Source organism: Hylobates moloch, unplaced genomic scaffold (genome assembly GCF_009828535.3).
Source record: "Hylobates moloch isolate HMO894 unplaced genomic scaffold, HMol_V3 SCAFFOLD_1, whole genome shotgun sequence".
In the NCBI taxonomy this organism is placed as follows: Eukaryota; Metazoa; Chordata; class Mammalia; order Primates; family Hylobatidae; genus Hylobates; species Hylobates moloch.
The window spans coordinates 107,707,389-107,732,002 of NW_026652276.1; the positions used below are offsets into that span (position 1 = coordinate 107,707,389).

General features: G+C 45.8%; 1 protein-coding gene across 2 annotated transcripts in view; it reads right to left on the bottom strand.

Moving 5' to 3' along the window:
- AUTS2 (activator of transcription and developmental regulator AUTS2) overlaps positions 1-24,614 on the bottom strand; it is a 1,229,496-nt gene that overhangs the window by 83,877 nt on the left and 1,121,005 nt on the right. For both annotated transcript variants that reach the window (XM_032757630.2, XM_032757612.2), the window contains exon 6: positions 9,884-9,935. In XM_032757630.2, the coding sequence (XP_032613521.1) occupies positions 9,884-9,935 (52 nt within the window). The remainder of the gene's footprint in view (positions 1-9,883; positions 9,936-24,614) is intronic.

Here is a 24,614-nt window from a genome sequence, read left to right on the forward strand (position 1 = left end):
GAGCCTGTTCCATAGTTGGGGCTCAATAATATGTGAATGAAAAGAATTCATTTCAATATGGCTTCCACCTTAAGCCAATTGAAGGAATAAATGGAATCACCTCTGATGTCATTTCTTTAACAGCTGACCAATCTGCTTTCAGAAGACTCCTTGTCAAACTAAACTTTTTGGATAAAGAAGCCTTCACAGAAGCCCAAGAGGTTCTGCGGAGGAGTTGGGTTTTCGGGGAGAGGAGCTTTACTATGGAAAAACCCTTCCCAGCTATAAACAGAGAATGAGAAAATGATGTAATCTTGGTTAAAATTAGGTTTTAGTGTTACTCTGCTGAGAGATGTGAAAGGTGATAGATAAGAGGGGCAAAATGTTTTCCAAGTGGCTTTTAAAGGCAACCAAATATAACTGCCTCCCACATCAGTCTATTAACGGGCACACTTGAGACATTTCCCTCTTCAAAAGGACTCTTAGAAAAGCAATGATGTGCTCTCAGCCTCCTCCTTTAGAAGACAAGGTTTACGAGGGTCAGAGACGCAGATCGGAGCCCACAGAATGCCATTCTCTGTTAACAGCATCCTCTCCAGCACAGATTTGGGCCTTGTGCTTATGTCATCGGTTGCTAGGGAAATGCCCCTGCTTGAAATTTCCAAATCATTTCTAATAAAATCTGGCTGAAAAGTAAAGATCAGTTCACTCAAAGGCACAAGAATGGGCATGGAAGAGTGAGGAAACAAGGTGCCTTAAGCTGAGCCCTGCTGCGCTGCAGTAACAATGGCAACTTTGGCCACAGGTGATGGGATAATGATTGACATCCTGGAGAACTCCTGGATGAGAACCTCCAGGACCTTATGTTTTATGAGAAGATGAAATACTCTGGGAAGGTATGGGAGGAAAAGCCCTAGGCAAGCCCTTGTTGGGGGTTCCTGCCAATGTCTTCCCATAGAACCCAGTTTCCCCCAATCCGAATCTTTACCATCCTGTTTTGTGTCTCCCTCAGGAAGGAGAGAGATTCTCCTCCTTTCTGTTCTCTGCCATATCCCCAGAGCCTAGCACAGTATGACTGCTATGAGCACACGTCTAGGAGTCAGCTGGACTGAGCTCCACCACTTACTAGCTGCGCGACCTTGGACAAGTTGCCTAATTTCTGAGCCTCAGTTTACTCATTTAAAAAATGAGTGAATTATATATAAAGTGAACAATACCTAGCAAAAAGAAAGTCCTCCATAAATGCTAGCTATTCATATCTAACTTCAGTTTCCCTGCCTATAAAATGGAGATGCTATTTCTAAATTCTTTTCTAAATAAGAGCTGCTGTGAAGACTGGGGATAGAATGTATGTAAAATACTTAGCCCACTGTATCATTAGATCAAAATATGGTACAGGGTAGGCTAAGCACTTTCTATAAATTGCCTCATTTCATCCTCACAGCAGCTCTATGAGATGGGTTTGGTTATTCCCATTTTACAGAAGGAAAAATTGGTTCTAAAGTGTTTTAAGTAGCCCAAAGTTCCACAGCTAGTAAGTGTCTTCAAAGCACGAGATTCAAAGCAGTGTCTGTGAGAATCTTAAATCCAAAGCCCATGTTCAAAGTAACCATGACAACACATACTATTTTGCAGTAAAGTTTTATAGCAATCATGCTTCCTCAGGTTAATTATGCAGAGTCTAAACATCTGGCCGGTCCAACAATGATTCTTTGCAAATCATTGAAGTCATTTCTGCACTCTGGGGCAACTTTTCCGTAAGTCCCTCAAAGCCAGCAATAAGTTAACCCAGATAAACAATAAGAAAGCATTTAATTTCTTGACAACTTATCAGATCTAACTTAATATAAACACCAACCAAATGGCTGTTAGGGAACCAGGTCTCTAACAGAAAAGCCTGGGGAGATCATCATCAAAGCTATGCAAGCCACCCTCCATCCATTTGCATATTAACACAGTAAGAGGCAACAGCTCCTGATTTGTTAGATTTCTGGGATGGGCCTGTGGCAGATAGCATTACCCATGCAGGGTTTGCTTTCCCTTCCTTCCAAGGCCCATCCCTGTGGATTCCTCTTCTCTTGTGCTCCTCCTTGTAGGAGTTTACTTCCTGCTCCACTGATGGCAGGCTTGGTCATGTGACTTTCTCTGGCCAATGAGATTTTTGGAAATGCCACACCCACCTCCAAATGGAGGCATTCTCTGCTTCTGTCTCTGCTCTTTTCCCCTTTACCAGACGAAAACCACAACGGGGACTCCTCCTTTGGCCTGGATCCCAGAATAAAAACAAGGAAAGCTGCGGCTGATTGGCAGATGACACCTAACATGAGACTTCTGTTGTTGTAGGACTCTGAGCTATTCTGTTACTGCAGCAAAATGCGACAAAGCAGACTCACATAGACCCGGTGACTTGATGCAGAAGAGCAAAGACATCTGTCAAGATCCAGCATGTAATGGTGTCGTGGTGTATATAAGGAAATGCTTTATAATAGAAACTGCACATGCGACAAAGTGGCCCTTCACCCCAAGCCATACCAGTGGCAGAATACTTTTTCGCAACTCTCACATTCAGTTCATGCTGAGAGGCTTGTTTGGATGGAAAATTCTGCACCTAAGATGCACACAGACCTGACAGAGCACCCCATGAGGGACTGGCAGAGCACCCCATGAGGAATTGGCTTCTTTCACTCCTATCCAAGGGCTTTAAGGGTTGATGAGAAATCATTTGTAGGGGGAGAACCAGAGGCCCAGCTCCTATGCCCAGCTTTCCTCTTGGAGGTAAAATGAATCTCCACTTTCTGGGCTATTTCACAGAATCAGGCCTCAGAATGCACTCTCCCAGTAAGTCCAGGCAAGCTCAGCTAATGACAGGAGTCCAGTCTGTGGGGTGGAGGGGGCGGAGGGGGAAAAAGGAGAGTGGAACAGCACCTCTGAGTTCAGGAGAGTCTGGAATCTCCTTGGTGAATTCATGAACTGGCTCTTCAATAGACAGCTGTTTCTACTTTTTAAAAGCACAGACTGGGCAAGTAGGTAAAATACTTTGATGTTGGCTCCGCGCTAAATAAAAGACAGCTGAGTAAAAGTTCAGGCACCATGAAATTAATAAAATCACTGTTGCACTCGTTCCACCAGAGGTTCAGGAATAAACTGGTAAAAAACCGAAATGCACGGAGCGGATTACTCGAGTGGGAATCAATCATTTTCTCCACTGAAGTTTTCTGGCATTTTCTTATACAGTACAGTCACCGGATTCATAATTCACCAAAGGTGCTTCCTGAGACTGCGCTTTCTGAGTAATTGAGACAAATTCTGTTAAATAAATTCCAGACGAGAGTGTATTTGACTTATGCACAGGAAAGGAAAGAATTCTTATGTAAGCCGCAAAACAATGGAGTTTTATCTTATCTGAGGAACTTATTGCTGCTTGCCTGTGTGTATTTTACTGCCAAAATAAAATAAATTGAATCAGCTCACACATGATAACATGCTCTTTCCTAACTCATACTAATTGCTTGGCTAATTGATGTTTGTTGAACTTTCTCCATTTCATTGAGTGATTAGGTACAAAGCTAACAGTTGACATCTGTAGGCGCTTAACTGGCGTCTGTAATTACTGTTAATGTTAAATAATTGTTAGTTAATTGGAGTGGTAACTGACTGAATGGAATCCAGATTGTGAAGCAAAAAGAAACCTAGTTAAATAAACATACATTTTCAGAGAAAACAACATTTTTCTGCAGTTGTCAGAAACTAGAAATAATCCAGAGGCCACGGGCTAGCCACGGGCTTCCTCCATTCAGGAACCCTCCTGTCTGGGGTTGGCCCACGTGATTGAGCCCTTTGTCACTCAACTGTTCTCATTAGACTCTAGAGAACCGATCTGATATTTTTCAATTCCAATTGTCTATCATGAATGTGTATTACTTTCTGAGACAACCAAATACTAACTCCATCATTAACTACACAAAACGCTAAATATGAATGGATTGAAGAGAGGCTGATGAACATTCAAGCTTTTTGGTCAATATTGCCAAGGATAGAGAAAACTCTTTCAAAGGACAGCACTAATCGCCCAGTATAAGTCAAGTGTTTTCCACTGAGCTCAAAAGTAACCAGAGTGATGTTTGAACATCTGACTAAAAGAATGGAATGTGTTACACTGTAATCTACTACTCCTCCATCACAGGGGCACTCACGATGGAAAAGTGGCAGCTGTCAAAGTTCTACCCAAAAGGCATCATCGAGATCACTTCGAATGCCTGGAATCTTTCACCCGGTTCACAATTCCAGTGATGGGATCCAGTATCCCAGGATTCACCACCACACGCATTCACAAGTTTGGCAAAAGATCAGTTTGGCCAAAGCAACTATTGGAAAATTTTCGGGAGACAAACACTTTCATGCAACACGGAATATTTTTTGACTGTTACTGGTGGTTTCACACTAACAGTACAAGGCATCTGTTTCCAAGAACGCTCAAGGGATGATTCTATACAACAAATTCTCCAAGAGTCGGCTTCTATAGGAAGGTCAATTTCCATAACAAAAGGAGCTGATTGCATGCTATTTGCAGTATGGAGTAGGAGGAGGGACTGAACTACTCATAACTCCTTTGTCTCTTGCATCAAGCACCAATTACCCTTAAATACTACTTAACTTGCCAGACATCTCTATCTCCTAAAAACTCAAGAAAATGCTCTGAAATAGTACAAAGAAGGTCCAGAGGGAGAAAAATAAATGAGTGATGGTCTATCTCTCCCTTATGTGGAATTTAAGGCATGACAAAAACAAAACTAATTTACAGAGACTGAAACGGGCAGTTTGCTCTTGTGCACATCGGGAATGCACTTTACATCATGTCCTCCCTATGACTAAACCCAAGACCCTAAGAGGAATTGTAAAATGGTCTCCATATGTTCATTATAAAGGGATTTTACACTGTAAACCAAATTTTTTTCTTAAGAAAGCTATACCACAGTCAACTGCATTATTTTCATGCATAGAATGATTTTATGGAAAGGGCTTTCTTTTTTTTTGAAATGGTGTCTCACTCTGTCGCCCAGGCTATAGTGGCACAATCAAGGCTCACTGCAGCCTCGACCTCCCGGGCTCAAGTGATCCTCTCACCTCACCCTCCCAAGTAGCTGAGACTACAAACACATGCTACCAACCCCAGCTAGGTTTTTGGAATTTTAGTAGAGATGAGGTCTTGCTATATTGCCCAGGCTGGTTTTGAGCTCCTGAGCTCAAGCAATCCGCCTGCCTCAGCCTCCCGAAACTTCTGGGATTACAGGCGTGAGTGACCATGCTCAGCGGGAATGGGTTTTTCTTAAAAGTCAATGGTGACCTTGATGGTAATATAACTCTTACCTTTTTGTCACCAAACCAAGGAAATCCCTTGTGTCTAAACCTAAAGAATAAGGTCATATGGTCGCCACTGAAGAATTTATTAGGTACCTGGTTACTAAGCCAGCAGTATCGCTGGGTAACTTGTTTCTTACCTCATCTCCTCAGATTTCAGGCAATTGTTAAGCTAGGTCTTCTTTCTACAATGCTGATAGAACTGTACCGCCAAAAATATCCAAAGGCTTCACTAACCTAAAGGCTCCAACCTCATCTGTGTTCCACTGGAAATTCTCAGTGCAAAACCAACCCCAAGAAGAGGCCGAGTGTGTTCCACTAATAGGCCTGGTGGGGCCTGGGAGAGGAAAGGCAGTCCTGGTCAGACAGGGCTCCAGGCGGCCAGAGCGTTGCATCTGGTGCTCTTCTTGGTGAGTGAGTGTCCACCAGTCTCCCAGGCTGATGGAGGTGAGGTGGGGTCCTGCCTATGAGGGTGAGCAGCTGCTCTGTTGCTGTTCACATTTCAGGAGACACTGGGTGCCCACAGTGGAAAGCAGCAGAATGAGGGGCCTCATTCCCCGCTGGAGGAAAGCATTCGGAAATGCCCATTTAGCTGGGCACAGCTCCCTGATGGCTCACTCAGGAGGCTTTTCCTCAGGAGTGCCCAGTTCTGCAATTTGAGACAAAGTTGAAGGAAAGAGAAGGGATGAGAAAGTCACGGGGTAAAATATACCATGGTGCCCCTCTCACCGTCTGTCTATGAGTTGTCTTGACTTGTCATTGTCTATCTATGACTTGTCTTGGTTACAGGCTAAATCCTGGGAAGGAGGGCTCTGAACCAAGAAGGGACAGCGATTCAGGGATTTTTCTCTTTCCCCAACCTAGACCACCGCCACACGCCAGGACTGGCATCCTATAAACAGAGGGCTCCGCAGAACTCCTGACACCTGACTAGTGTTCTCCCAAACAAGCTTCCCTTCTTTCCTCCTCAAGCAGCTCTGCTCTGGAGCAATCCAAGAGTTTTAGGAAAGATGCGTTATCTTGGCAGGATAATTTTGTGCAGCAAATAACTCATTTTTTGCACTTTTGTCTACAGACTAAACTGGTGACACCAGCAAAGATCTACAGTAGGCAAGAGAGGATAATAAATACTGGCCATGTTGAATAGACTGAAAGTTCCTTTATAGAAGAATAAATACCCCAGAATTTGGGGTACGGGTCCTGTTGCTCCTATAGCATTTCAATCAACTAAATAGGGATACTAAGTTAGTCTCTCTCTGTGCCTCTGTCTCACTGGGAAAATTAATTTTTTCTTTGGCAGATGGTTGAGTCACAAAGACAGAAGGATTCATAAAATTCACATGAACATCCTGTAAACATTTAAACACATAAAGATTAAATACGGCAACCATGACCTTGATTAAAGTTACACTGTTTTTTGTGTCTACAACGCTAAGCCCTGCTCAATGCCACACCCCTTTCGAAATGCTCAGTCCTCATTGGGCATGTTGTGTGTACATGCAAGCACTTGTTGTTTGATTAACTTGTTTTAAAGCAGGAAATAAAAGGCATCAGAAGAAAACGACCATTCGGAACACCTAAACACAAAAATCTCTATGAAACTGGATGGCATCTACAACACAGGGAAAGTCAAAATAAAATCGATTAACAAAAGTGATATAAAATACACTCACTGTATCCACTCTCTTTCAACCCCTGCCCCTTCCCAATTAATTGTTTTATCCCCACCAGAGATGTTGGCCCTGGAATAGGTTTTGTCATGATTGAAAATCTTGACCTAAAGAGGGTAAATGACTTATTCGAGCTCACAAGCTGACTGATGGGCCTCGAGCCACGGCCCCTGCTGCCTCTGCCTGAGCTTCATCTCCATGCTGTGCAGCCCAACATCAGGGCTGCGCCCCCACAACCCCCACCACGATCAGCTTGTGAGATTACCACTGCCCTCCCATGGTGAAACTTTATGGACCAAATCTGCCTGCCACCAGGCTCAGCAGCATAATCTCACCAGCAGCTTAAAGCCACGCTCCTCTAAGGCCAGAATACTGCCAGTCTCTTGAGGGAGAGGTGATGTGTAACTTAAACATCTGGAGGTGGAGGGATACACGTGTCAGCTCCCCTGCACTCCGGTTAGATTGTCCCGTAAGCTGGGGCTTTGAAGATTTCCCCAGTTGTGTTTGTTACCTGGTGTAAATTTGCCCTTTCTTATGATGCTTTTTATTGCTCTTGGCTAAAGATACTGGACAAAGACAGGAGACTTGACTCTCAGGCAGGCAGGCCGCCTTGGAGGAAAACTTGAACTTGATGTGCATGAAGCTGACAGTTCCTTGAAGGCCTTGTCAGCCATCCATCCTGTAAACACTGCCACTACCCGGAGTAAAAACAGACCCAAAACCACAAGCCTATAACGAGACTCTGCACCTGTCCTGAAGCAATTATTGACATTATTGCTACACAATGAATCCCTTTTTGAAGTTGTTTTCCTGATATTTAGCAGTTTGAATACTAATCCCCTTAACAAAACTGTCCCCGATGCTTTCCCCCTCCGCACCCCCCTTAATCTCTTTCTCCCCAGGGAGGAAGGGGGTGCGGGATACCAGTCAGTCTACTTTGCACCACCTGGATTCGCACTGATTCTGTCTCTTGTCATTCATGTTACCAACAGGAATTAGCATAAGGCATTAAGGGGAAACTCTGGAGGAGAAAAGAAAGGCCATTTTGATGGAAATAAGGGGCAAAGGAATAATCTGCCATCAACTAAAATGCTTATTTGTGTATGGTTTCCCAAGCAAAGCTTAGAAAAAGCCTATGTTGATTTTAGTGTACACAAAGAAACCTTAATCCTTTCAAGGCAACTAAATCACCCCCAGAAAAGCAGCTCAAAAGAAAGGCACCCTGTCAGGGGGAGGGCTATTCACAACCAAATAGATGCCACAAATCACACTCTGTAAGTAAACAAAAATAAGAATGTGGGAAACGTTTGATTGGAAAAGGAAAAAAAACGGGGGAAAGAACCAGAGGGAAGAGGCAGAGGCGAGCTGTTCATCCGCCCTGAAGACCGTCTTTCAGGGCAGTGGCGGCCAGAGTGCAGGTCTTGGAGCCAACTCTTATTCTAGGGCCTGATCCCAGAAAGGGGAAATACATTCCAAAGCTTTTAGTAGCAAATCAGCAGAAGACAGATGCAGTCACATGTGGCAGAGGTCCTGGGGGATGGCAGAGGTCCTGGGGGGCCACAGAAACGAAGAAGCCCTGCCTTTGGTGACCTGCCCTCTATCCCAGTCTCCTTCTCCCATCACCCTCCTTTCTCACAAGGAAACGCCAAGTGGTAGACAATTGTGCATTTTTACACACGAGCACTGTATGCTATGAATGGCACACATCTTCTTTTATTGGGCTTTTAGCATTATGGATAACACATTTATACAAACTTTCAGTCCATCAAAAAATATGATGAAATATAAAACTGGAGTACTCCATTATGCAATAAAAAAATATAAAATTCAATATGACAGTAATTCTGGGAGTAACAGCAATCACATACACCTCAAGGGAACTCTAAACATAATGTACTATTTAAAACTGCAATTGGTTCAAATTCTAAAATAATCTCGGAGCTCAAAATAACTGCACTTGGAAATGTCTTACTAACCAGCTAGCAAAAATGCTAGCCAAGGCAACTACAGAAGGTTGAAATGGTCTCAAATTTCACTTTATGAAGGCCCAAGTCTGTTCAAGTGCTACCAAGTGTCGTCCATGTAACCCAGAAAGAGATTATCACAGAAAGCACATCTTTACTTAGCAATTATTATGCCAGCCCCTAAATCAGGCTCGACAGTGGAAAGGGGAAGATTAAATAGTTTATATGGTTTGTACCTTTCAAATTACACACCTTTCAGAGCCAGTGATTAGAGACTCCCCTAAATTTCCTTATTTCCAACAATACTGCTAACAAATGAAAACTGCGCAGAAACCTATTGGCAATGATTTAAGGTTAGTTTTCCCTTAATGTACTGCTATATCATTAGCCTCTCTTACTCTAGATTGTGGTTTGGAAGAAATTAATGGGATAGTGCATATTTAAATTCTGCCCTCTCACTCGTTTATTAACTTTACAGAAAGCCCACAGCATAGTAAGGCTTGGTTTATGACCATAATACTGTGAATTCTAAACATCCACTGATTACTAGAGTCTGCAACGCACATCAGCTATTTATATTTCTCCTACTGCTGGGTAGTTGATAAGTAACAATAAAGTTCAGGCATTTTGAGAACTATTCTTCTCTAGTACAGCTTTCTATATTAAAGTCACATAGTAGTAGTGATTAGTCAAATCAATTTAAATAGGGACTCAATGTATTCTTTTAAAATAAACTGGTTGTTAATGCATCACAAAGTATGCAGACTTCCATCTCAAGCAAAAACACGAAACATCAACAGTAGCTTCGGAATTATAAGAGAAAGATCACTCTGGCTCTTCTTTCTTCCTAGGCAATGACAATGAAACTAACATAAAAATAAGCTATTACTCAGGAGAATGAATGGGCCTTACCTTTGTTTACAATAACAGTGTTGAAGAGTTTTTCAGAGCTGGCATCTGATGCCTGAAAAACAAGAAGGGGGAAAAAAGCATTATTATTATTGTCATCAATATTGTCATCACCATCAACATTCCCATTATTTTAAATCAGCTAACTACATTTTACAAAAGCCTAGCAGGGAAGCAGCAATGTCCCCAAATCATCCATAAGGTGGTGCTAGTTGACTGCTTGAGAGAGACCTGCAGTGCAGCTATTTGCTGGGGGGGAAAAAAATCTGATTTTAAAAATGTGTCCTTATTAGACACATTATCTGTGCAAAACATATTTTTATGAGATGATACACAAAGCAATTCAGCTCATTCACATAATGATTTTGCAATTTCGTTGACAGATCATTATTTTGGAAATGGTATGTTTTTCGTGGTATTTGCAGACATGCCAATTTTTCAATTTTCTTTCACAAATCAGAAATGCCTATTATTTAATGCTAAGCTTTTCCTCACTAAAAAGTGTAAGCCAACACTGCCAGAAATTAATTTTTTTTTAAGATTCATCTGATGACTCCAAGATCCCTGTCCCTTGCAGTAACCAGATGACCTTGGTGTTCAAAAAGACGCAAGCCGGCCTGCCCAAAAATCCGACCACTATGCATGCCACACAGCATTATTTCCTTTCCATTTTCTAGAGAACATGTCTGCTAATTATTACAGTGGCTTGAGGAAGGTGAAACAAGCCTGTTTAAACAGTAAAACTAAAGCCAATTTAAATTATATACTAATGTTCTGGAAAATAACATGGAAGTCGGTTTGAAGGAAAATGCTGTAATGTTTCAGCACTGAATATTTCTAGAACTTGAAAAATTAAAAATTAAGCATCTCCACTACATAACATGAGGATATATCTGTATTTAAAGTTATAATGGCCAAGCTATATTTGTGCTGTTTTCACTACATAACCCCCGTGAGAAATCACTCATCTTTCACTCTTGATACACAGAGATGCATATTCTGAGAAAGCAAAAGCCTAGAATGTTGAATAAATATGGAAAAAGGAAATATAGGAAATAGAGGGAGGGGGAATTCTGAAGTGCAGGATATTTTGACTCTGGGGCTAGCTTTTAGGGACAAAGAGGATATTCAATTTAGTCTTTCTATGTAATACTGACAAAGATGAAATATTCCTGTGTACATCTGGGTGACATGTTCTAGTTCTCAATGCAAGTGATATAGAAAGACAAAATATTTTTATTAAGACTGTTTTTCGCTTTATTTTAATTCTAACATTTCTTTTATGGGGGTGTCCATATGATTAACCAATCCAGAAACAAATGAATGTATGTGCAAAACGAACATTGAAGTGCATACATTTATACATGCAGTTTAACATAAACCCTAGATAGATTTTTTCCTATTTTGCAGGAATAATGAAAAGTACAGAGGGCCTTCCTGACATCTTAAACTATATATAACAGTGCCTTTTCATAAAAACAAACTGCCAAAAAAAAAATGTTAATGGGAGAGAAACAAGTTATACCTAGGTCAAGAATAGTGAGTTATAAAGCCAAAAATTACATGATGATGCTATACTGAAATATTAAGTGAGATTTCTAGGAATGTGAGTTTCCCAGCTAAAAACTCGAGATATGTGTATTTCACCATCCTTTCATGAAAAATGTTTCTTAGAACGGGTTGGAATTCTTTTTGAATGTAAATTCATGTTAAATTCATGGCTTACAAAATTAATGAACTGATATAAGAGGGAAAAAAGCCTGTTTATTAAAGTGTTTTACCAAACTGACATAACCTTTGAAAATTCTGGGATTACCTATTAAAGTGAGTCTAATTGGCCCCAAGAAATATAAAAACAAATTACTGTCTCTGAATGTAAAAAGCATAAAAAGCGAAAGTAAATGGTTCCTGACCAAGTTTTTATTTGTAGTTGGTGGTGTGTGTGTGTGTGTGTGTGTGTGTGTGTGTGTTCGAGTGAAAAGGACAGAAGCTGTGGGTGAACAGGCCTTTTGCTTCTGCCACCTTTGTCAGCTCCACATGGGATTCTCGAATACACACTTACGTGATCCTCATGTCTGAACCAAACTTGAGGATGTCATTATGATGATGCCGACCAGTAAGTTATTAAGGAAGTAAGTCTGCCCGGATATTCAGAGAGGCTTAGGAGTGTATCTTCGACTAAAAGCTTTCTAAGCCCTTACTTGCCTGATACAAGTCACAGGGCTGGACACCATGCCTCTTGCAACTGGGAAAGGGGGTGTCTCAGAAAGGCCTCCCCAGAAAAACACCCAAAAGATGACGACTGCAATGGGGCCCTGGCTGACTGTGAAAACATTCTGGATCCCTTCTCTCTCCTATCCAGGTGTTTACAACTGTGGCCGGCCACTGTCCTAACAAGTCAGAAGAGAGCTTCTTCGCCAAAATCTTCAGGGGAAACGACACGAGTACCCTTTGCTTTTCCTCAATGAACTTTCCTTCTACTTAGGGTTTTAGGGCATTTGTACAAATGATTTGGTTCCTTGGGTCTGAATCTTGGGGATGTTTATCATTTTCGTTGCTTTCAGAAAATAGTCTGCATTTCCTTCTATTACCTGGACCATTTTCCTGGCTTTTTAAAAAAACTTATTATTCAAATGGAAAAGCGGCGAGCCCAGAATGAGCCGACGAATTGAGCTCTTCCTTCTCTCTAACACGGGGGCACCTCTACCCGCTACAGACTTGAAGATTTTACTCACTTCCTTTCATCCCCTCGCTCGGTTTTGGAGGGTAGGGGGCACGAAGTAGTTGAATCTAAAACTGACAGAAAACCAAAGCTCTCTTTTGGCTGCTTTTTATTTAAGGGAAGGGGGAATGCGTTTTTTTTTTTTTTTCTTTTTTTGGATGTAAAAAAAATATTGCTAGAAGCCGTAGTTGGCGTTTAAAGGAAAGTTAAGTAAGTGAAACAGATGGGAGGCGGGAACGCGGAGAATAAGGAAAACTTATAAAAGCCGTGCGTGCAGACGGGGTGGGACCCAGAGGTTCCTGCTCCAGGTCCACCCTCACTCCCTTCGGACGCAGACCCCGGGGGCCACCCTCCGCACCCGCACAGGCGGGAAGGGGGGCTTTCGAACAACAAAACAGAAACCTCCCGGAAACTTAAGCGCGAGTTCTTTCTCCCGCTGCCGAACCCGAGCCCAGATCTCCTTTCGCTTCCCTTGGCACCGCGTGCAGGCCGGGATCCCGACCTCCGCGCGGGGGAAGCGCGACCCCAGGAGCGGGCAGCGCCACGCTAGGGCCCCCAGCTCAAGCGGACGCAGGCCCCGGCCCCCTCCTCACATCGGAGCTCGGCGGCGAACGCCAGGCCCTCCCGGGCGCGACCGCGCAGCTATGGCTGAGCCCAGCCGGCCGAGAGAGGAAAGTACAAAGGCGGGCGACAGGGCCGCAGAGGGGGGAGGAAAGAAGGAAGGAGGGGTGGCGAAGGGGCGCTTCGGCGCGCCAGACGCGAGAAGCCCGCCCCTGCCACCCATGCCCGCCGGCCCGGCCGCCGCAACAAAAGACCCCCGACCCGGCCGCCTCCCTTCCGACTGCGGGCGGTAGGCGAGCGAGCCGCGCCCCGGGGGCTGCATTACCTGGTCGCAAAGGGTTAAGCGGTCCGGTCAGCCCCAAGTTCATGGTTTGGTTCCTTAGCAGGGCTTCCGAAGGGCGATCATCAAAGACCAGGGGGGAAACCATCAAAACACACGAAGAGAAAACGCCCAACTCCCGACCGGGCTCTGTCCACAAGTCTCTGGGCTCCTTCCTCGCCAAAGTCCGAGAGCGGAGGCGCCGAACCAGATCCGAACCGGGCAACAGCTTCGGGGCGGCGGAGAGCCGGCGCCGCGCGCACACATCCAGCGCCGCCGAGGCCCCGGGCGGCGGGAGGAGCGCGCCCGCAGAGATCGCCCGGCCCGCGCTCGCTGCTGTCTCCCGGCCGCTCCTGCGGCGCGCGGGGCCGGGCTGGCGCGGCGGGGGCTAGCGAGGCGCGTCCCGGGCCGGCCGGCGGGAGGGCGAGGCGGAGAGGAGCGGCCCGAGCCGCCGCCGCGGCGCGCGGAGCTAAGAGCGAGGCGGCGGCGGCGGCGACAGGACAAAGGAGACCATGTGCGGAGGGAGGGAGGAGGGAGAGGGAGGAGGAGGAGGGCGCGCGGCGGCTTCTCCCCGGCGGCCGCCCGGGGCTCCCCGACAGCCGGTCCCGCCTCTCCAGCCGCGCCGCAGGCTGCCTGGTCCTGGGCCCGCCGCGGTGCTGGAGGGAGCCGCTCCGGGAGTCTGGATTTTGTGCGGATCTCGCCGGCGCGCGGCCCGGGAGGCGTTGCAATGGAGGGCGCGGGGCGGCGGCGCCTCTGGCCGGAGGTTGCGGGCTGGCGGGTGAGCGCCCGGGGCTGGTTGGGCTCCGGCCCGCGCTCGGCTCGCGGGCGCCTGCCTCTCCCGCCGGTTCACAGCTCAAGTGAACTCCATCGGCGGCCGCCGCGGGCGCCGCTGGCTCCCTGGCTGGACTGTGGCAGGAGGGGGCGGCGGCGGCGGCGGCGCGGGGGCCCCTTGCTTCGGACTTCGCTCCCCGACTGCGCCGAGCGCGCCTCCTCCAGACGCTCGCAGCTCTCGGAGCGGGACTTCCTCGGCGCGCCGAGCCCGAGCCGCCGGTGCCACCGCCCCTCCTCCGTCCCGCCCCGCGCGCCCCGCCCCTCGCCGCCCCTCCTCTCGGCCCCGGCGCCGGGTCGGCCCAGCGGAGGCGCGGTCCCCGGGCGCGACATCGACAGCTGTTGCTCCCCCCGCGGCTCGAGCCCTCGGGTCCCCCCGGCTGCCTTCCCTGCGGGCGGGCGCGGCGGAAACTGCACCGCTCCTCGCCCTCCCCGCAGTTGCCGCTTCCAAGATTGCGCCATGGCAGGGAAAGGCCACTAGGCCCGCAGCCTGGGGTTGAATTGCCACCAAGCCAGTCACATCTGCAAAGAGCAGGCTCTCTGGGCGGTTGTGAGGGCTCAGTGGGAAAGTCATGTATGTAAAAGGCTTGGCACATAGTAGGCGCTCAATACAAAATAATCACTGCATTGTGGAAAATGGAGACGGGGATCACGGTCTGGGTCTCAGAACACAAAGGTCTTCACCTAACCTCCTTCCCCACCACAGCCGACTGATCGCAGTGTGTTCGGTTTGATGAATAACTTAAGAGCATGAACTGGCCACTTACAAATCCTCTCCTCCCAGCTCTCACACCCTCTGACACGTGCACACCCTGCATCCACAAAAGTGGAGCCTGTTGCTTCCCCTGGCATTCACCGAATGTAGGGAAATGATGAAAGCAATGGCAAAGCCTCGCTACATGGGCAGCAGTTATGTCTATCATCCTAACATGTATCGTGTCTGTATCCCCTAGAGCACAGTGCAGTGCCCCCAGAGGGTGTGGGGGACTGAATGGCCAGAAATGAGGCACTCAGCAGATTCCCCTGAGCAACCCACTCCCACCAGAACACACCCGGGGCGAGGAAACCCTCTGAAAACATCTGGAGTTTTAATTCCACACCTGCAGCTTGACAAGGTCCCTCCTTGGTGCAGAGGAAAAGCTGCTGCAATTTTCCTAGTACGAGAAAAAGGGCAAGCAAGGCCTAGGTTGCAACTGGTAGGGTTGTGGGGTACAGTGGACACACCAGGGTGGGGTGAGAGGAAAAGTTCAGTTCCAAGTCCCCTCCCAGTGCCGCCGTTACCTGGAGTGTGGCTGAGGAAGAGAGGAAGAGAACAGGGGTTGGGAGAGATGCACACCACATATGAATGACATGCAGACTGGTTTAAAGTAATGATGGCCATTCCTTGCCTCTTTGAAGTTGCATATCTATCACTATTTGATTTCATGGCATTCTTGAAAAGCCTCTCAAGTGAAAAAAAAAAAAAAGGTGGGGGGTGCTTGCTGTATGGCATACTTCCCCCTCCTCTAGCCTCTAAGTTTGGAAATAAGAAGCCTTCTCTCTCTAGCTTCATCACCCCCTCCCCCAAACTGGTAGCACAATGTGGTGTTTATATACAAGTCTTTTTAAAAAGATAGGTAACAGTGATTTTTCTCTACCACTGCCTCCTGAGAAGTCAAAAGAAAAGGCATCTCAGAAGGTATAGGTTTGGAGATGGATTTTCCAGTTGCTTACAAGATGTCACAAAACCCAGCTGTGGTCCTCCAGCGAGGCGGCATTCATTCTGAAGCTGTTTATACAATACCAGGATAGCTCAAAGGTGGACATGAAATGTTCTAGAGAAGACATTAAAAGGTTGTTTCTTTTGGAACAATCAAAATGGAACAGTTTTCTTATCTTGTTGTTCTAGCAAAATCGGTGTTACAGAGAAGAAACTGCCTGAGCTCCTGCTCCATCCTCTACAGGGTAAACTGAGAGCACGATGGCATGGCAGCTTAGCTGACCAGCTGAAACCACTTGGCCCTCCAGGGTGCTTTCATCAGGTGGCACTTCTGACCTTTATCATGCCTTGCATTAGATTGTCATCAGTCTGGGTGCAGTGGCTCACACCTGTAATCCCAGCACTTTGGGAGGCCGAGGCAGGTGGATCACTTGAGGTCAGGAGTTCGAGACCAGCCTGGCCAACATGGCGAAACCCTGTCTCTACTAATAAAATGTGTAGAGGTGCACACCTGTAACCCCAGCTACTTGGGAGGCTGAGGCAGGAGAATCGCTTGAACCTGGGAGGCGGAGGTTGCAGTGAGCTGAGATCACGCCATGCCACTGCACTCCAGCCTGGGCAACAGAGTAAGACTTTGTTTCAAAAAAAAAAAAAAAAATTGTCATCAATGGTTACCAGGGATTAGGCCTCAGATGACAGCCTCAGCCAGATCTGCATGTGTCCCGATCTTTTGATGATCTCTCAAGAGGAGCCTGGGAATGCCAAAAGCCAAGCCTCTGACCACTGTGGCCACCTCCAGTCCTGCTCCCCAGGGTCCCCTGGCTGGCCCGGTTGCAGAGCACCACCCATTGGGACCTGCTCCATTTCTCAACCCCTCTCCAGACCCATGAATGAGCCCATTTCTGACTGGTTTCCAAACTGCTCTATTCCGTATGCTTTCTGGAAGCGGGGATGGGAATGAATGTCAAAATTGGAGGGGACCAGGTACACAACAGCGTCAGAAGTAGGAAGAAGGAAGAAAGAAGACTAAATTTGATAATCCATATATTAGGGACTGAATCCAGGTCAGAGGGCTGACTTTCAATAATCAGGAAGATTGTTTTTTTTTTTCTCCTTGAGAAATTTAATTTCCTTTTATTGGAGTTTTAATATAAAGATGCCAAGTCAAAGGCTGGAAGCTATCTTTTCTGTTACATGGAGGTGGATTAACATACTAAACACTAATGGCTTCTTAACATCACCTTTAGCCTCTGAACCCAATCTAAGGAGAACACGTCTTAGAAAGTGGCAACCCTTTCTAATAGCAGAGAGCAAGAATGTGGACTCAATTTCCACTCTGGCGTTAGATTAATGATTTCAGAAATAATTTTTAATATATGCCCAAAGATCTTAGCCAAGTTTATGGTTAATCAGTAAAAAAAGAAAAAAAAAAGTAAAGCTAAATTAAAATATGGAGCCTTCTTCCTCAAATCTCAAAAATACATCTAAAGATTTAAACTAGGTTTAAAAACAAAGGGAAATTCTTGTAAGTCAATCTATACTTTCAAATTCTTATTAATTTATTAATTTATTTAAGAGACAAGGTCTCACTTTGTCACCCAAGCTGGAGTGCAGTGGCACATTCATAGCTGACTATAACCTGGAACTCCTGGGCTAAAGCGATCCTCTCGCCTCAGCCTTCCAAGTAGCTGGGACTACAGGTGTGTACCAGCACGCCCAACTAATTTTTATTTTTTGTACAGACAAGGTCTCGCTATACTGACCAGGCTGGTCCTAAACTCCTGGCCTCAAGTGATTCTCCCACCTTGACCTCCCAAAGTACTGAGATTACAGGCATGAACCACTCTGTCTGGCCTATACTTGCAAATTCTTAAAGATTATAATCTGAGACGGGATTCAATTTATATCACAAATTACCAGATTTAAGCTAAATATATTTTAGCAAAATATTTCTTACAAATTCTAGTCTTCTGTTAAGCATTTTATACAGAGAAAGTTCATTAATTTCATTGTGCTCCCCCTCCTAAATATAATGAAGTTCAGGCACTCTCTAACAGCGCATGTGCTGTGTGCTTCTTGAGGTGGTTTAAAGGAAGAGGAAGTCTTCACTAGAATTTCCTCGAATCTTTCGTTACGGATGATGTAGTTTTAAAAGATCACTAGGTGACTGAAGGAGGGTGATAACTCCAACTAGCCTCGGGAAGGATGTCACCATGCCTGGCTTATTTCTGAAACTATGGAAGGCTGCATTCTTTTCAAGTTCTAAAGGTTCTGCAAGCTCTGAAAATCCAAGTTTCTACTTGTTCTTCAGGGTAGGGGTTTGGAGCTGGGACCTGGAGCCAGCATCAGGTTTATAATCGTGGCTCTGCCATTTCTGAGCCAGGACAGCTTGGGTAAATCTCTTCACTCTCCCTGCCTCAGTTTCCTTATCTATAAAGTGAGATAAAAGGAGCCACACCTCTTGGGACCTTCGTCAGTAACAGTGCCTGGCATTTAGTAAGGAGGATATATTTGTTGTCTATTATGATTACAGATGACACACTTCTTTTGATTACTGTGGAGACCAACAAAATTAAAGTATATTTTATTAGGGCGACAATGGCCATAGCCTTGCCTTCTACTGGGTTCTCCCAGTGGGGATCACCACAATAATGAAAATAACCACATGAACATCAAAATGACACCAGTCCCATAAAGTGGGGACAGTGGTTTGTACCACCTCTACTAGGGAACGACATCTTTTTTTTTGAGACGGAGTCTCGCTTTGTCGCCCAGGCTGGAGTGCAGTGGCGCAATCTCGGCTCACTGCAAGCTCCACCTCCCGGGTTCACGCCATTCTTCTGCCTCAGCCTCCTGAGTAGCTGGGACTATAGGCGCCCGCCACCACGCCCGGCTAATTTTTTGTATTTTTAGTAGAGACAGGGTTTCACCGTGTTAGCCAGGATGGTCTCCATCTCCTGACCTCGTGATCCGCCCGCCTCGGCCTCCCAAAGTGCTGGGATTACAGGCGTGAGCCACCGCGCCCGGCCAGGAACGACATCTTTACAGAGGACCTACTGCAAAGAATCCCTCCAGACAGGGTCAGAACCTGGACAGTGGATAGCTTGGGTCTCCTAATAAGGGTGTTTCTTTTTCTTTTTCTTTTTTCTGAGATAGGGTCTTGCTCTATCACCCAGGCTGGAGTGCAGTGGTGCCATCACAGCTCACTACAGCCTCGACCTGCTGGGCTCAAGTGATCCTCCTACCTCAGCCTCTCAAGTAGTTGGGAGTAGCTGGGACCACAGGTGTGCACCAACACATCTGGCTAATTTTTTAAAGATTTTTTTTCTAGAGATGGTGTTTTGCCATGTTTCCCAGGCTGGTCTTGAACTCCTGGCCTCAAGTGATCCTCCTGTCTCTGCCTCCCAAAGTGCTGGGATTATAGGCGTGAGCCACTGCACCCAGCCACATGGATATTCTTGGTAGATTATAAAGTCAATCCCGAATCCAGCAAAATGTTCTAAGACCTTGCCAACCTTAAGATGTGATCAAACCCTTAACAGTGAGGGCTTCAATTTCTTGAAACATAAAATAGCAGGCATCCCAATTATGTCATTTTGACACGTTAAATTGTAATTTCCAGTTTTAAGAGGACTACTGTTTTGACTATGACTATAAAAATGATGACTTACTGGTGCAGAAGCATGTTTTGTTTTGTTGAGATGGCGTCTTGCTCTGTTGCCCAGGCTAGAGTGCAGTGGCACAATCAGAGCTCACTGCAGCCTCCAGCTACTAGGCTCATGGGGTCATCCTGCAGCAGCCTCCTGAGTACTGGGACTACAGGCATGTGCCACCGAGCTGCGCTAATTTTTAATTTTGTAGAGACAGGGTCTCATTATCTTGCTCAGGCTGATCTCTGACTCCTGGCCTCAAGTGACTCTCCCACCTTGGCCTTCCAAAGTGCTGGGATTAGAGGCATGAGCCACTGCACCTGGCCATGGTTTGTTTTTTTGTTTATTTTCTCTGTATGGAGGACCCACCACCTCAATTTGGCTTTCAATTTGACTATACAAGGACTCTGTCTTGCTTGTCTTTGTCCATGCCACAGCAGCAGTATAAATAACAGATGTGTCTGGAGACAACACTTTATTATCTGTTTGTGATGATAAATCTTCCTGTATGCCCTGAGCCATGCCTTCTGAACTCACCTGGTTTCTTGTAGATAGAATTCACATCTTAGAATTTGTCCACATCTTGGAATTTGTACCCAGCGCAGAGTTAGGAGGCCTTGCTCAACATACCCATGATGAGAGAGAATGAAGACACGGTGGAAATTGTCCCAGCATGCTAGTTAGTCTGAGGGCTCCCAACAAGTGTCTGGGTAACTGGTAAGGTTGGGAGAACGCTCAGGGCAGACAACAGCTACTGAGAAGACTGGAGGGATCTGCATTTTGACTCAGGTGCCCACTGCTCTTACTCATGGCAGTCAAGCAAGGGTCCTAGGATGGAGAACTGGAGTCAACAGGTTGCTCGCCACTGGGAGGCAGGCCGAGGTTGTCCTACTTGTCACCTCTGCTAATTCCTAATATTCTGCCTTCCACACTGTTCAGCCCAGGAGATTAAAACTCTTTCTGGTTCCCAGGGATTTCTTCTGTGCAGGCTGATTCATTTTAAACTATGGATTGGGATGTCTTCCTTAGCGATTCAGGGCTAATCAGTGTCAGATGGCCCCCAATTCCTCTGCTCAGTGCCCCCCAACCCCTTCTGAATGGGTGATTCTGAAAATGGAAGCTTCCTTCCTTATCACTCTGAAAGGAGAGTGCAATAGCTCATGCTCGTACTACTGTAAAGTAAAAACCTCTCCCATTATATGCCCGTGTTGCTACAATTGCTCATGGGTCTGCAACAAGAGGGAAGTAAATAAACTGAACTGGATTAGTTTATGATGCATACTATTGAGACATAGGGGGGAATAAATATTTTCCGAGTGTAGAAGAAAAGGAAAAGAATTTTACTTTCAAACTTCACAATGTACTATAAACTACAAAGGTGAAAAGTATAAAAAATCCATAAAATATATCTTACTTAACCACCAAATCTACATTAAGGTATTAATATTCAGAATCTGACAACCCTGCAAAGAAAGGCAATGAAAAATACAAATAAATCCAATCCCTGCTCGTGTCACCCAATTGGCTGTAGGTATCTCATCTTACTTTTTACAGCAGTGCATGTGATGAGAACTGTGAGGCCTCTCTGCCTCCCCTGGTCATGCCTGTCTCGTTTCCGTCTGGACTTGGTTTGCTCTTTCTCACATCATTTCATATTGAGTCCATGCTTCCTGGGGGACTCTACTAAGTCCAGGTATGCATCCTGCCTTAGTTACCGGCTCATGTATCCAACACCTGGCTCCTCCATTTCCATATGAACATGGGGCAGAGTTAGGGGGGTGGTAATTAAAATGAAAATGTATACAAAATATCTGCATGAGCTGAAAGGATGGATCGGCGCAGAACACAATGTGTAAGTCAGTAATCAGAGATGACAAATTGAGGAAAATAATGTGTTCAGTGGAAAAGAAGACACTTAAGACAACTCCCCACTGCTAAATTCGATTGGATTTAAAAACAAATAAATGAATGAATGAAAAGATGCTTTTGGGTCAGGCGCGGTGGCTCATGTGTGTGTGGTCCTAGCACATTGGGAGACTGAGGTGGGCAGATCACCTGAGGTCAGGAGTTTGATACCAGCCTGGCCAACATGGTAAAACCCCATCTCTAATAAAAATAGAAAAATTAGCTGGGTGTAGTGGCGCACGCTTGTAATACCAGCTACTTGGGAGGCTGAGGCAGGAGAATTGCTTGAACCTGGGAGGCAGAGGTAGCAGTGAGCTGAGATCGCGCCATTGTACTCCAGCCTGGGTGGCAAGAGTGAAACTCAGTCTCAAAAAAACAAAAAAAAAGATGCTTTTGGTGAGCCAGGTTGTATTTGCCTAAATTATCCCAGCTCCAATTATGCCTTAAAGCAGGCTTATTGGATATTAAAATTCACAGTCCCTGGCCCGATGGTTAGGACTATGGGCTTGAAGTTACTAGGACATGTGTTTGAATCCTGTCTCTATCAAGATAGCTGGTTGATCTTGAACAGTTATGTAACTTCCCTAAGTTGTGTTTTCCTCATCTGAAAAATGGAGCTAGTAAGATAAAATTTAAGTCTCAGAGAGTGTTGTGGTGGGTGTTAAATAAAACAAAGCAAGATGATGTTTGCAGAGAGCCCAGCACACAGTAACCACTCAATAAACAATTTGTTGTGCTTTTTATACCAGGGTGTCTGGTAAGAAGGGCCTTTAGGCTGGGTGTGGTAGCTCACACCTATAATCCCAGCACTTTGGGAGGCCGAGACGGACGGATCACCTGAGGTCAGGAGTTCGAGACCAGCCTTGCTAACATGGTGAAACCCCATCTCTACTAAAAATACAAAAATTAGCTGGGCGTAGTGACAGGAACCTATAATCCCACCTACTCGGGGGAGGCTGAGGCAGGAGAATCACTCGAACCCGGGAGGTTGCAGTGAGCTGAGATTGCGCCACTGCACTCCAGCCGGGGGGATACAGCAAGACTCTGTCTCCAAAAACAAAAATGAAAGAAAACAAAAAGGGCCTTTAAACAGGTGCCGGCCATTTCTATGTTTGGGGACAACTAAGAGGTAGTTGTTCTAGTGGTTAAAAGCTTAGCCACTCACAAAAGAACCAATGGGTTCAAATCCTAGCTTATCCTCCACTCCCACTTACTGTGTGATTGATGGTGGAGAGAGGACTTCGCATCTCTGTACCTCAGTTTCCACATCTGGAAAGTATGGCCATAACATCACCTACTTTGCTGCAACTGTTGTTAGGGTTAAATGAATTAATGTATGTAAAGCACTTGGAACAGCAATTTACCTTCATCATTAGCGACAAGTCACCTAGGAGTAGACATTCTTATAGTTTCAGGAAGGCTGACTTCTAGCAGCCCCTCTTAGTTTTATAAATGAAGGTTGTCAAGCACCCAGTCCCCTAAGGGGACAGGAAATGTGGTAGCCTGACAAAGGCAGCCTTGCTGTAAGGTCCGTTGACAGATAAGGATCCCAGACAGGAGCTTACTATGAAAGAAAAAGGACTGAGTTGGGTGAGATGGTGCTGGGGCTGGGGCTTGCTCAGGAAACAGTGGCTGTCATTGCACCCATGTATAAATTAAGAGCTGTAGCCATGGGCTCCCGGGCATGGGTGCAGCTTCTGGGAGGGTGGGAAGGGAGTCTCTGCAATTGCTGGTAGGGATGCAACCGTCTGTGTTTCAGTAGATGCGCTAAGTGGCAATGTTAGAAACAACCACTGTGGGAAACGGGGAACTGCTGGTGAACTGATCACGTTTTCCAGTTCTCCAGGTAAGAGGCATTTTAGCCATTTTGGGCAGAGCTCTCCCCAGTTGTTTTTTTTTAAAACAATTCAGGGGAAAAGAGGGCCCTGAAACCACCTTAGATATTCCTCAGTTGGATGCTGGAATGACTAATATGAATATTGAAAGGAATACTACTTTTTTGGGAGTTCTCCGACCATGTTTACCATTCAACAAGTCATACCACATATGTTATTATCATTTCAGCTCAGTTTGAGGGAGGACTACTGAGGGAGAACTATTTTTCTTTTCTTTTCTTCTTCTTCTTCTTTTTTTTTTTGAGACAGAGTCTTGCTCTGTCACTCAGGCTGGGGTGTGGTGGTGCGATTTCTGCTCACTGCAACCTTCGCCTCCCTGGTTCAGGCTATTCTGCCTCAGCCTCCTGAGAAGCTGGGTCTACAGGGGTGCATCACCATGCCCGGCTAATTTTTGTATTTTTAGTAGAGGTGGGATTTCACCATGTTGGCCAGGCTGGTCTCGAACTCCCGACCTCAAGTGATCCACCTACCTCAGCCTCCCAAAGTGCTGGGGTTATAGGCGTGAGCTACTGCACCCAGCCAAGAACTACTTTTCTGTATCTGATCTGAGGACCCGCATTTCTAGCTTTGCTTAGTCCCAGGGAAAGACTGCTGCTATTCTAGGACTGAATCAAGCTCAAAATATGATTCTAGTCTTCATTTCAGTGCCTTGAAATGGAAGGGAGGGAGAAATCAACCAACCAAGAACTGAACCCTAGACTGATAAAAGAGCATGAGCCATAAATTATATGTGACGGTGCCATTCACTGGTTCTAAGATTCAGCCTCTCCAAAGGACGCTGCCATAAATGCCCTAGAGTAACACATATTTTTCCAGAATGCTACAATTATAATGTCATTTGCTCTTACATCAATCTTGTGAGGCAAAGAGAGTAACGGAGAGTTTCCTCCTTATTTTAGGAAAGGAAATGGATACAGGAGTGTAAGGAGGTCCTCTGCAATGAAGGAGTGAGGATTATAGCACAGTGCCAGCAGGCATGTCACACTCCTTCCCTAATACCATGCTCCCACTGTCCATCCCCACCATACCACAACACACCATACCACACCACACCACGCCACGCCACACCACATCATGCCACACCACACCACGCCATACCACACCACACCATACCACACACCATAGCACACCATGCCATGCCACGCCATACCACAC